Genomic DNA, 13,392 nt, shown 5'->3' with positions numbered 1-13,392 from the left:
CATGAGGCCTGTGAGGATATATCTGCTCTGAAGGATTATTCGCTTTTCATGAATGTGCACGCAGAGGCACATCATGCCTCTCTCTCCCTCTCTCTCTCTCTGTTTCCCTCTCTCCCTCTCTCTCTCTCTCTCTCTCTCTCTCTCTCTCTCTCTCTCTCTCACACACACACACACACACACACACACACACACACACACACACACACACACACACACACACACACACACACACACACACACACACACACACACACACACTTCTCACCCCTCATTTCTCATTGACAAAAGTTACTATAACAGAGACACATTTTTACTGAAGTGTTGATTTTCCATCGCGGCCAGAATGATAACAATGGAGTTGAAGAGAGGAATTGCTTCAACCTATCCTCTGTACCAGACTGAAGTGATATTTGAAATGCTCTGTGATTGATTGAACTTGACTGGAGAGAGCCAATTCAGTCCTCCTGGACCCCAAAGTACCGTTAGTGCCCAATTAAAACACTCCCAAGGAAATGAAAACATTAAAATTGTGAGCGTTTTGAGCAACACCGATGTCCGGAACTCTCCCTGACGGCCAACACGAATCATTTTGACCCCAGAGACAAACTGTGTGTCTGATGCTGAGCTGACTGACAGGCAAGCAGGGAGAGAAATATCGTTAAGATTGTAGCTCTCTGCTGTCACTATTAGCAGCTGTTACGCAGACCACCACACATTTGACAACTTTCAACTTTGTAGCTCCCACTTTTTATTGCTCGATTGCTTGCACTTTCTCACCTCACACCCTGGAATCCCTACCATCTCTCTCTCTCTCTCTCTCTCTGTGTGACCCACGCGCTCTCACTTTCTCTCTAGCTGGTCCGTCACGTTAGTTTCTTTCTATTCTGGTCGTCTGGCAGTGTCAGCGAATCGCGCGGCAAGCTGTCGACCCTCGCTGACCTATCAGAGATGATGGTTTTTGCAGCTGAGCCCTGGCTGGCAGGGCTGTGCTCTCCCGCACACACACACACACACAGACACTTACAAGTACACACAAATACACACACCAAAGCATTCACATACCTCATGCGCTCCAAGTGGCTCCCTTTTTGAGGGTTACATGCCCTACTGTGTGCACCCCTTTTTAATCCCCCCCCCCCCCCCCACACACACACACACACAGGCACAAACACACACTCTTCCCCCCACCATCACCAGACACACACACATACACAACAGCACCACCACCAACTCCACCCCCCAGGATGAGGAATGTTGATGGGACAGAGCAAGTGCAACCCGTCTGTCAGCGTCTGCTGAGATGAGTGGGGGGTACCAACTCTGCTGGTGGGGGGTGGGGGGATAAACCAGTGGCTTGGGAGAAGGAGAGTGGGGGGGTTGGGGCGATGTGGGGGTGCATAACTTAAAAATATTTTAGGGACATGAGGACATCATGTATCTACAGGAGAACCAATGGAAATAAGATTGGGAGTTGTGGAATGAATACATGGATATGATGATGATAATTTAACATGATGATTATAATTATGATGATGATGATTAAGATGATGGCTGGAACAATGACTGTGATGGGTACATTCAGTCATTAATATGACTAATTGTGACTAACCTGACTAATTAAATAATTATGACTGCAATCACTTTGATGATGAAGATGACTGTGATGATGATGATGATGGTGATAATAATGATGATGCTGCCTTCCTCCTCCGTCAGGACCCTCCCATGGCGGTAACGTTGGGTCTGAGGATGGAGGAGATGATCTTCAACTTGGCCGACACACACTTATTCTTCAATGACCTGGAGGTATGATCACACACACATGCGTTCACACACACACACACACACACACACACACACACACACACACACACACACACACACACACACACACACACACACGCACACGCGCGCACACACACGCACATTTCAAAATGCAATGTTGTTCACTGGTCAGTTAAAAAAAAAAGTTACTTGAAGGGATGAGTGTGATTCAGTGAAGCACTACTGCCCCCTAGTGGTGTGAAGTAAAGTAACACCACCTGCTGAATACTATACCATTATTTCTATTGTGAGTTTGATATGCATTCTGTTGTTTGAGTTGTTAATGATGATTGGATTAATACACAAATACTTTGCCAGCCAGAATGTATTTGAAATGTAGGCCTATGTTATTCGGTGTTAATGTTTGTGTTTGTGTGTGACTGGATGTCTGTACAGGAGTGTGATCAGGTACACATCGATGATGTGTCATCAGACGACAATGGCCAGGACTTAAGGTGAGGGTTCAAGACCAAACAGTTCAATTTGTTTATAATCAGTACAAGCTACATATTGGTGAATGTTTTACGTGTTTTATGTAATTCACTGGATTTATGGTTGGTGCTATGCTTGGTGATACATAACTGACAGTATTACTGGTACTTTGTTAATGATATATTAAATTTAATCAATATAAGATCAATTATATTTTACTTAAAGGGATAGTTCGGATTTTTGGAACCCTAGTCCTATTTGCTACTTAAGAACAATGATCTTGAATGGTATAATCCCTTCTCATGCTGTTCCTCATACTAGCTCCAGATAGCTAGGCACAAACCAATACAAGGTCATTGGGGTCAAGCTCCTGTCTGTGCAAGCTGACTGAGGCCCACTGAAATGTACTTTGTGTGCACTGTGTGTGTGTGTGTGTGTGTGTGTGTGTGTGTGTGTGTGTGTGTGTGTGTGTAGCTAGCACAGACAGGACTGTGACCGCATTGACCTTGTATTGTGTTTTGTACTATCTGGAGCTAGTATGAAGAACAGCGTGGGTTTTGCTGAGAAAGGAATCTACCAATCAGCATCGTCATTAGGAAGTATCAAATGGGGCTAAATAGGGATACAAAAATCAGAACTATCCCTCTAATCACTGCATATTTACTGATAATCAATGACATTATTAAAATACATATTGCAGTCATGTTTACAGTACTGAATAATGACCATTTAATTGTGTTGTTCTACCAGAGCAGATGTTTCAAATAAAACATATCATTATTATTGACAGTACTTACAGTTTTGCAACTGATGGCTTCCATGCAGCTGCAACCAGCGCCAACCTGTGCCTGGCTACGGGCGTCCGCGGCGGGGTCGACTGGATGAGGAAACTGGCCTTCCGCTACCGACGGGTCAAAGAGTTGTATAGCACGTACAAAAACAATGTGGGGGGTAAGCCAATCAGACGGGAGTTTACTGGACCTCAGAGCCAATGAGAGGGTGACGTAGAGTGAATGCTGGAGATTAGATTTTATTGGATGGGTTTTTTGACTGTTTTCTTACTCCTGACAAGGTGAAAAAGCCTTTGACGCAGCATTTAGTACATGGGTCACGAGAACTCTGCACTGAAGCCATACGATGAGTTTCGTTTGCATTGGTAGCTCTTTTAAAGGAGAACTTCACACATGATCTCACACATAATGTCATCACTGGTCTACAACTTAACTCAAATCAACTCTCAATAACTGTCAAACTAAATGAATGACTGTAAAACTGTGCAAAATAATTTGGTGAAGTTCTCCTTTAATATATATATATATATACAGTATATATATATATATATATATATATATATATATATATATATATATAAAATTGAGTATGTGGGCTCTGTTTCGACTTCTGTGTTTGGCCACAGCTATGCCGTTTTACATGCGATCGGGCTGAAACTTTCAGGAAGTGTAAAGACCCAGATTTTTTAATTAGGGCAGATTAATTGAACTAAGGCTGATTGCCCTAAGGCTGAGGCTATAGTTCAGTGATGATGTCATCCGTGATGTCACACACACACACATGAGAGAGACTGAGGGAGAGGGAGAGAGACTGAAGAGACAGAGACTGAGGGAGAGGGAGAGAGAGGGGGGAGAGACTGAGGGAGAGAGAGAGGGAGACATTGCGTGCGTGCGCCAATATGGCAGGCGAGGCCACGCAGCAGCCAAGCTGCGGGCGAGCCTAGGCATCAAGCACGTGTAGCGCGCGAGATGTCTAGTTTCATTAAAAGACCAATATCAGCAAGACAACATATCAGTCACTCTAACCCTATACCTCCAGCTCAGGACTGCCGTGATGTGTGGCGATGATCATGCCCTGCTTGTTGGCCCTGTGTGCAGTGCAGCGAGGGTTAAGTTAAGCTCCTCTGTGTTGCAGGTCTCCTGGGCCCGGCTAAGAGAGATGCGTGGCTGCAGCTCAGAGCGGAGGTGGAGGCTCTGACAGACTCCTGGCTCACCAACGCACTCAAGTCCTTGTCCATTATCAGCTCCAGGTGACTCGTCTCCTCTGGTCCTTCTGCCATCCGCCCACCACACACTGACCAGTCGACAACACACTGACCAGTCCCCGCCCACAACACACTGACCAGTCCCCGCCCACAACACACTGACCAGTCCCCGCCCACCACACACTGACCAGTCGACAACACACTGACCAGTCGACAACACACTGACCAGTCCCCGCCCACAACACACTGACCAGTCCCCGCCCACCACACACTGACCAGTCGACAACACACTGACCAGTCGACAACACACTGACCAGTCCCCGCCCACAACACACTGACCAGTCCCCGCCCACAACACACTGACCAGTCCCCGCCCACCACACACTGACCAGTCGACAACACACTGACCAGTCGACAACACACTGACCAGTCCCCGCCCACCACACACTGACCAGTCGACAACACACTGACCAGTCCCCGCCCACAACACACTGACCAGTCCCCGCCCACAACACACTGACCAGTCCCCGCCCACAACACACTGACCAGTCGACAACACACTGACCAGTCGACAACACACTGACCAGTCCCCGCCCACAACACACTGACCAGTCCCCGCCCACCACACACTGACCAGTCGACAACACACTGACCAGTCCCCGCCCACCACACACTAACCAGTCGACAACACACTGACCAGTCGACAACACACTGACCAGTCCCCGCCCACAACACACTGACCAGTCCCCGCCCACAACACACTGACCAGTCGACAACACACTGACCAGTCCCCGGCCACAACACACTGACCAGTCGACAACACACTGACCAGTCGACAACACACCGACCAGTCGACAACACACTGACCAGTCCCCGCCCACAACACACTGACCAGTCGACAACACACTGACCAGTCCCCGCCCACCACACACTGACCAGTCCCCGCCCACAACACACTGACCAGTCGACAACATACTGACCAGCCCCCCGCCCACAACACACTGACCAGTCCCCGCCCACAACACACCAGTCGACAACACACTGACCAGTCCCCGCTCCCACAACACCACAACCACTATTAAGGAAGATCAGGTTTTGGATCCTATCATCCTTATTCAGCACCAAAAGGCAACTTTATTAATTAGTGTCTGGATCGAGAGCTCCCCGTTCACACAGAACTTCACAGAACTTCCTGGACCAAATGACGACATGTCATTTGGTCCAGGAAGTTCTGTCCAGACAAGATGGAGGGAAATTAAACATTGGTCATTTGCATATATACACATACTACTGATGTTGTAACGATACAAAGCTGGTTGAAAAAGTGTCCCTTTAAGTGGGATGGAAGGATGGATAATTAATAAAGCGTCCACTAGAGTAGATACTAGGGGTGTCACAATATATCGTCCCACGAAATTTCGCGATAGTAAAACGTCACGATATGTATCGTTGAGATGAAATCTCATATTGTGAAAAAAAAACAAAAAAAAAACATTTTTTTTTTTTTTTTTTTTTTCAAAAATAGACAAAGAAACGTCTTTGTTTGTTGAAGTTCAATGTGTGGAAAGTAGTTCAGTTGAACAAGTCTCTGAAGAGACACATGAGAAGTTATACAGGAGTTTGAGTTTCTGGCAAAACTGTTTACTTGACAGGAAAAACTGAAGATGCATAAAAAATAGACTAAGAAAAGTCTTGTTGTTTGAGTTTGAAGAAAAACTGAAGATGCATAATGAGTATTTATACTGCTGAGAAACCTTTTAGTTCAAAATAAATCTAAGTGACGGTGTAACTCATTCTATTTCAAGATAAGCCTTATCTCCAATCTCATGTTTTTTCTAGTTGTTATTGTAATAACAATTTCCCACAACAGCATGTTTTGTATTTGTGCATTTCAAATAAAATACTACTTTTCCAGTCATATATTGTCATTATTCAAGTTTAAAAAAATATTGTTAAAATCGTATCGTATCGTATCGTTATCGTGAACCCAGTATCGTGATACGTATCGTATCGTGAACTGAGTGTATCGTGACACCCTAATGAATAGTCTCTCTCTCTCTCTCTCTCTCTCTCTCTCTCTCTCTCTCTCTCTCTCTCTCTCTCTTTCTCTCCCACACAGGAGTAACTGTGTAAATGTGTTGGTGACCACAACGCAGCTCATACCAGCGCTGGCTAAAGTTCTCTTGTATAGTTTGGGATCGGCTTTCCCTATAGAGAACATTTACAGTGCAACCAAAATAGGTGAGAAGCAAGCACTGCTACACGCACACACACACACACACACACACACACACACACACACACACACACACACACACACACACACACACACACACACACACACACACACACACACACACGCGCACATGCACAACCACCACATCCATTATCTTTCTGGCAGCTGCACTTAAACAAACAAGAAACTGTTTTAGACATTCCATAATTTCTACATAAATAATCTGATACTGGTGGATATTAGAAACGTAGATAACGTGGTATGGAACTAATTAAACTAAATATTAAATTGTAATTAACTATATAATCATCCTATGCTATTTTAAGGTTCACTAGTCATGTATTCTGTTGGTTGCTCATTCTTCTGATGTCTCTCCCTCCAGCCCGTATGTTACTGATACCCTGTTCTCCTGTTTTGATATTCAACTTATTGCCTGAGTTGGGCTGCGTCCACTGAGCGGTTGTGTGGGAATGTTTTAGTTTATCCTCTGAGTGTGAGTGTGTGTAAGCCTGAACTCCATGCCCCAGAAACCTCTGTTCAGAGAAAACAGACCATGCTGCTTACGAATTGGCCATACATACACACACACACACACATGCGCGCACGCACACGCACACGCACACACACACACACACACACACACACACACACACACACACACACACACACACACACACACACACACACACACACACACACACACACACACACACACACACACACACACACACACCCTGACCTTGAGTGGAAAAAACATTTGAAGTATTCAAAACACATTTCTTGGTATTTAGTGTGTACTCTGTGTACTCTGTGATATGCCTCCACCTAATGAGTATTGAAATACTTCTTACAGTTCAACAAATTAACTCTGGCATCTGGAATTTGTTATTAGTGAATTAAAATGCATGCTGTGTTAAGAAACCTTACACATAATATTTCCCTCATTGTCAATTCAATTTAACTTTAAATTGAACATTTTTCACAAGGTCAAAATCTTTTTACAAAACAAGGCAACAAGCAACAGCAAGTTAACCCCTAAATGCCCACAACCTGTTCCCATGGCATGACAATTAAGTGATCAGCAGGACAAGTAGCTGCGATGCTAAATAACACACACATAAAAAAGAAGAGACAATGTAATGGTAAAATGTCTAATGATCTCACAACCTTCCAATCCAAACGTACACAAAAGGGTTGTGCAGTATGTGTAACGTTGACAATTCTAAATCCTGGTGTAATTCATATTTTCATTTCAAAGTTAATAATACTTTCAAAGTTAATAGCTGGTTCCAGACTTTCAAATCCGCCCACTCCACTGAGTTGAGTTTTGGCTGCTTCTGAAGATGGAAATGGAGTGTAATGAGTTGACAGTTGAGTCTGATATCACCAAAATTTCTGATAATGTTTCGTAAAAGTGATGCAATGATTATCTGGATTTATGCAGAATTGTGAACATTTATCGATGATGCATCTGCCAAACTTTGGAGGCCCGTGTGCAAACTACCCAAAGCTGGAGACATCTTTTCTTTGCTGAGGCTTATTTCTAATACATGGTACATGTATTTCAAATTGTTGTCCTTTTCATTAGATTATTCGTTCATTTGAATGAGAAATGACTACCAGCTGGAGTTAAATATGACTGAGGAAAGCATTACATCGGGCATTTAGAGGTTAACTTTAAACGTGCCTTGTTCAATCCCAGATTTGTTCTATCTGACACTGACCTAAACAACATTATGTCAGCCCACACATTAGTCCTCTCCTCACATGGTCCTTGAACCACTCTGATGCCGTGGGATCTCTCAGCGTCCATGTTCTGACTGAACCTCGGCAGGTTACGCCAATGCATCTGTGGCCAACTCTACATTCAACCATATATCAGTCTCAAGCGAGGAAATAAACACCTTGGACCAAGATACTCAGGAGAAAAAAACACAAGCCGTGTGTGTGTGTGTGTGTGTGTGTGTGTGTGTGTGTGTGTGTGTGTGTGTGTGTGTGTGTGTGTGTGCGTGTGCGTGTGTGTCCGTGAGCTTATGTTACACCCAAATCAACCCCCACGATGCCTTGATTCAAATGGACACAGCAATGTGGTAACCATGGCAACCGTCGAGAGGTTCAAGACACAAGTAGACTGCAGTAGTGTTTCAGGGTCAGACACCACGTCCCATGTAGACACCTGGCCCCATTAGTCTCTATCATTCTGTAGACCTGCAGTGAAAGACTGGAAGAATAATGTTTGATCATTTGGGTTTGTCTCCGCTCTATCAAATCCCTTGGAATGAGCATAGCATAATGTAATGTCCTATGTTATTATGGGATATGCCATCTTGTTATGGGAAAGTGGAATGTGTGTGAATGCCTCTCCCCCTCTCTCCTCTCCTCTCTCTGTCCCTGATGCACATGACTCCTCCTCTCCCCCTGTCTCCTCTCCTCCCCTCTCTCTGTCCCTGATGTACATGACTCCTCCTCTCCCCCTCTCTCCTCTCCTCCCCTCTTTGTCCCTGATGCACATGACTCCTCCTCTCCCCCTGTCTCCTCTCCTCCCCTCTCTCTGTCCCTGATGTACATGACTCCTCCTCTCCCCCTGTCTCCTCTCCTCCCCTCTCTCTGTCCCTGATGCACATGATGACTCCTCTCCCCCTGTCTCCTCTCCTCCCCTCTTTGTCCCTGATGCACATGACTCCTCCTCTCCCCCTGTCTCCTCTCCTCCCCTCTCTCTGTCCCTGATGCACATGATGACTCCTCTCCCCCTGTCTCCTCCCCTCTCTCTGTCCCTGATGCACACGATGACTCCTCTCCCCCTGTCTCCTCTCCTCTCCTCTCTCTGTCCCTGATGCACATGATGACTCCTCTCCCCCTGTCTCCTCCCCTCTCTCTGTCCCTGATGCACACGATGACTCCTCTCCCCCTGTCTCCTCTCCTCTCCTCTCTCTGTCCCTGATGCACATGATGACTCCTCTCCCCCTGTCTCCTCCCCTCTCTCTGTCCCTGATGCACACGATGACTCCTCTCCCCCTGTCTCCTCTCCTCTCCTCTCTCTGTCCCTGATGCACATGACTCCTCCTCTCCCCCTCTCTCCTCTCCTCTCCTCCCCTCTCTCTGTCCCTGATGTACATGACTCCTCCTCTCCTCCCCTCTCTCTGTCCCTGATGCACATGATGACTCCTCTCCCCCTGTCTCCTCTCCCCACCTCTCTCTGTCCCTGATGCACACGATGACTCCTCTCCCCCTGTCTCCTCTCCCCCCCTCTCTCTGTCCCTGATGCACATGACTCCTCCTCTCCCCCTCTCTCCTCTCCTCCCCTCTCTCTGTCCCTGATGCACACGATGACTCCTCCCCTCTCTCTGTCCCTGATGCAAACGATGACTCCTCTCCCCCTCTCTCCTCTCCTCCCCTCTCTCTGTCCCTGATGCACACGATGACTCCTCTCCCCCTCTCTCCTCTCCTCCCCTCTCTCTGTCCCTGATGCACACGATGACTCCTCTCCCCCTCTCTCCTCTCCTCCCCTCTCTCTGTCCCTGATGCAAACGATGACTCCTCTCCCCCTGTCTCCTCTCCTCCCCTCTCTCTGTCCCTGATGCACACGATGACTCCTCCCCTCTCTCTGTCCCTGATGCAAACGATGACTCCTCTCCCCCTCTCTCCTCTCCTCCCCTCTCTCTGTCCCTGATGCAAACGATGACTCCTCTCCCCCTGTCTCCTCTCCTCCCCTCTCTCTGTCCCTGATGCAAACGATGACTCCTCTCCCCCTGTCTCCTCTCCTCCCCTCTCTCTGTCCCTGATGCACACGATGACTCCTCTCCCCCTGTCTCCTCTCCTCCCCTCTCTCTGTCCCTGATGCACACGATGACTCCTCTCCCCCTGTCTCCTCTCCTCTCCTCTCTCTGTCCCTGATGCACACGATGACTCCTCTCCCCCTGTCTCCTCTCCTCCCCTCTCTCTGTCCCTGATGCACACGATGACTCCTCCCCTCTCTCTGTCCCTGATGCAAACGATGACTCCTCTCCCCCTCTCTCCTCTCCTCCCCTCTCTCTGTCCCTGATGCAAACGATGACTCCTCTCCCCCTGTCTCCTCTCCTCCCCTCTCTCTGTCCCTGATGCAAACGATGACTCCTCTCCCCCTGTCTCCTCTCCTCCCCTCTCTCTGTCCCTGATGCACACGATGACTCCTCTCCCCCTGTCTCCTCTCCTCCCCTCTCTCTGTCCCTGATGCACACGATGACTCCTCTCCCCCTCTCTCCTCTCCTCCCCTCTCTCTGTCCCTGATGCACACGATGACTCCTCTCCCCCTGTCTCCTCTCCTCCCCTCTCCCTGTGTTTGATCCCCATCTAAACGACAAAGGGAAACCTGTGTAAAGCAATTTGTTTGTCTCCAGGCAAAGAGAGCTGTTTTGAGCGTATAGTCTCCCGCTTTGGCACTAACATAACGTATGTTGTGATTGGCGATGGGAGGGATGAAGAGCATGCGGCCAGCCAGGTAAACAAACAACTTTTGAACCTTGACCCCTCTGACCTTTTGACCCTCCTTCCTCCCCCCTGTTTATTGTTTTGCAGGAAAAGAGAGTTGCTTTGAGCGCATAATGCAAAGGTTTGGCAGGAAAGTAGTGTATGTTGTAATTGGGGACGGTGTGGAAGAGGAGCAGGCGGCCAAAAAGGTAATGGACCCCGCAACCGCACCGTGACCCCGCCTATTCCAAACAGCGTGAGCTCTGATTGGACCAAGCCTGCCTTTCTTTGCTGTAGTGGTTTTGAGTTGGTCATTTACTTTTGTTTCTGTTCTACTCGCTGTTGCTTTGTGTTCCACTTTTTTTTCTACATTTTCAATGGAGAGAAAAGAGAATTTTCAAGTTGCAAGTTCGCAACTGTCAGAGTGAATTATTGAGATTGCGAGGCTTGGCTAATGTTGTACATTTTGCACCTCCCTTTGGAACGCCAAAATATTAAAGCGAGTTGACAGATCACCTGCAGCTAAGTGATGGAAATCAAATTCATTCTTTTCAATCTGATCATTTTTCCACGTTTCCAGACTCAATTTAGGATAGTTGTCATGATTGACAGTAAAAAGCAAAGAAATGGGTGCTTAAAGTGTACACACTCAGCAATTAAGCTATGAGCAATCTCATAAATAAAGCCCTTATTGAAGTATAACGCCATACTTGTCAATTGACGTGGTTATTCTGAATGTGTGGACAATCACTCCTCTGTATAGCATCTCTGATGATTTTTGCATCATCGGATGATGCTACTGTGTGTGGGAGAGGAAAAGGTCGTTATATCACAACAGTATTGATTACAAGTAGCAGCAACGTAGAGTTTAGAGCTCTCGTACAAGAACAGTGAGTATTCATATGAGTCTTCTCCAGCTTTGGGCTTAGTTCATATAATGCTGGGTGCTGCTGGGAGTGTTAAGCCTAGGAATGCATGGATTTTGTTTGCAGTGCTTTTGCAAACCAAGCAGCTCCAAGCTACTGTAGTGTAGCTTGCATGGTTTTGGGTGGTGGTGTGCGTCAAATCATGAAGACAGTCCCTCTGCTCTGAAACGTTGACTCTTTCTGTGCACCTGACTGATGTGTGTGTTGTGTGTGTGTGTGTGTGTGTGTGTGTGTGTCCATCCCACAGCACAACATGCCTTTCTGGAGGATATCCAGCCACTCTGACCTGCTGGCGTTACACCAAGCACTGGAGTTTGAGTACCTGTAACTGTTACTATAGCAATATGGACACATGCAATGTTACCACAGAGACGGTCAAGCCAGGCAGCCCCTTCTTTTGTATACATATTTAAGAAAAAAAATGCAATACACTGCAACTTTTTGTGATTTTTTTTTTTGTCTTTTGTTTTTGAACGTCTGGATTTACATACTCTGAACGGTCTTAAGAGGTGAAAAGAAGAGGACATTGGGAATGAGAGGACTGAACTCCCCAACAAACCCCAACTCAACAACACCCCCCCGCCCCCTCCTCCCTCCCTCCTTGATGTTGGGGATTGACCTCTGTGATAATCCAATCTAACGTCCATGCAGCTGTAGCAGAGTGCCCCCTACCTGCGAGACCCTATAAGGCCGAAATACCCACCTTGACCTGGGAGGACATTTCTTCTTTGGCTGACTCTTTGATGTGTTGGTTCATGCACAGAGGACCCGGGTTAGAATCAGGACTGCTATAATGCTTCACCTGGGAGGAATTGTCTTCACCAAACATTAATTTGAGGTCTTCTCTATCGAGGTATAATTCTGTGTGCGGGGGACAACGGCTGCTTGTGAAAACCGCTTTCCTAAGTGTTTTCTGCCTGGCGGTACAGTCTAATCACACAACATAACAATGAAGTCTGTAGCAGAAACTTGTGTAAATTATTTACAATAAACTTACAGGGCAGTGGTGGATGTTTTTGTCAATGAAAAACAAGTTTAATTTTTGGGGGGAGGGGGGGGGTCTTTTTTTCTCTGGATTTTTGTAAGTTTTTTTCGTTCTTTTTTGAAAATGAGAATATGATGTGTTGTGCCTTATTATTAATGTGTTTGAGTGTCTTTTCTTTATTCTGAAATGTCTATGTATGTAGATATAAAGGAGAAAACCAATCCTTAGACCTTGCATCTTCTCTTCCACAACAATAATGGGAATGTTTATAAAACTACTGATGAGAAATTTCAGACAAACTATTTTGTGTGTATACACAATACTTGTGAAATATTAATTCTGCATAATGACAAAATGCAAATCCAATAGGAAAGTGCACCACAGAGTGGTGGAAGTGCATAAAAAACCCATTGTACAAAGGCGAAATGGATGCCAATCTTATTTAAGATTATGCATTTGCTCTTAATATGAATTTAAAGATTTGGCATATCCACAAAAGCACCAAGGCATTTCTTGTGAGTTCACCCCTATAATTTGAGCTCAAGGA

At 46.2% G+C, this 13,392-nt stretch overlaps 1 protein-coding gene across 2 annotated transcripts in view; it reads left to right on the top strand.

Moving 5' to 3' along the window:
- eya4 (EYA transcriptional coactivator and phosphatase 4) overlaps positions 1-12,851 on the top strand; it is a gene marked incomplete at its 3' end in the record, with an annotated part of 77,207 nt that extends 64,356 nt beyond the window's left edge. Inside the window, exons 13-19 of one of the 2 annotated variants that reach the window (XM_083643381.1) lie at positions 1,717-1,806; positions 2,221-2,279; positions 3,047-3,207; positions 4,183-4,297; positions 6,372-6,493; positions 10,865-10,965; positions 12,108-12,851. In XM_083643381.1, the coding sequence (XP_083499507.1) occupies positions 1,717-1,806; positions 2,221-2,279; positions 3,047-3,207; positions 4,183-4,297; positions 6,372-6,493; positions 10,865-10,965; positions 12,108-12,188 (729 nt within the window). Of the gene's footprint in view, positions 1-1,716; positions 1,807-2,220; positions 2,280-3,046; positions 3,208-4,182; positions 4,298-6,371; positions 6,494-10,864; positions 10,966-11,042; positions 11,171-12,107 lie in introns of those variants that run through there. The other variant, XM_083643380.1, reaches the window with a different exon arrangement.
- Between the last annotated feature and the right edge of the window lie 541 nt (positions 12,852-13,392).

The sequence above is a fragment of the Poromitra crassiceps genome (genome assembly GCF_964638095.1).
Source record: "Poromitra crassiceps genome assembly, chromosome: 9".
NCBI classification, from domain to species: Eukaryota; Metazoa; Chordata; class Actinopteri; order Beryciformes; family Melamphaidae; genus Poromitra; species Poromitra crassiceps.
This window is presented reverse-complemented; position numbering and strand designations above follow the sequence as displayed.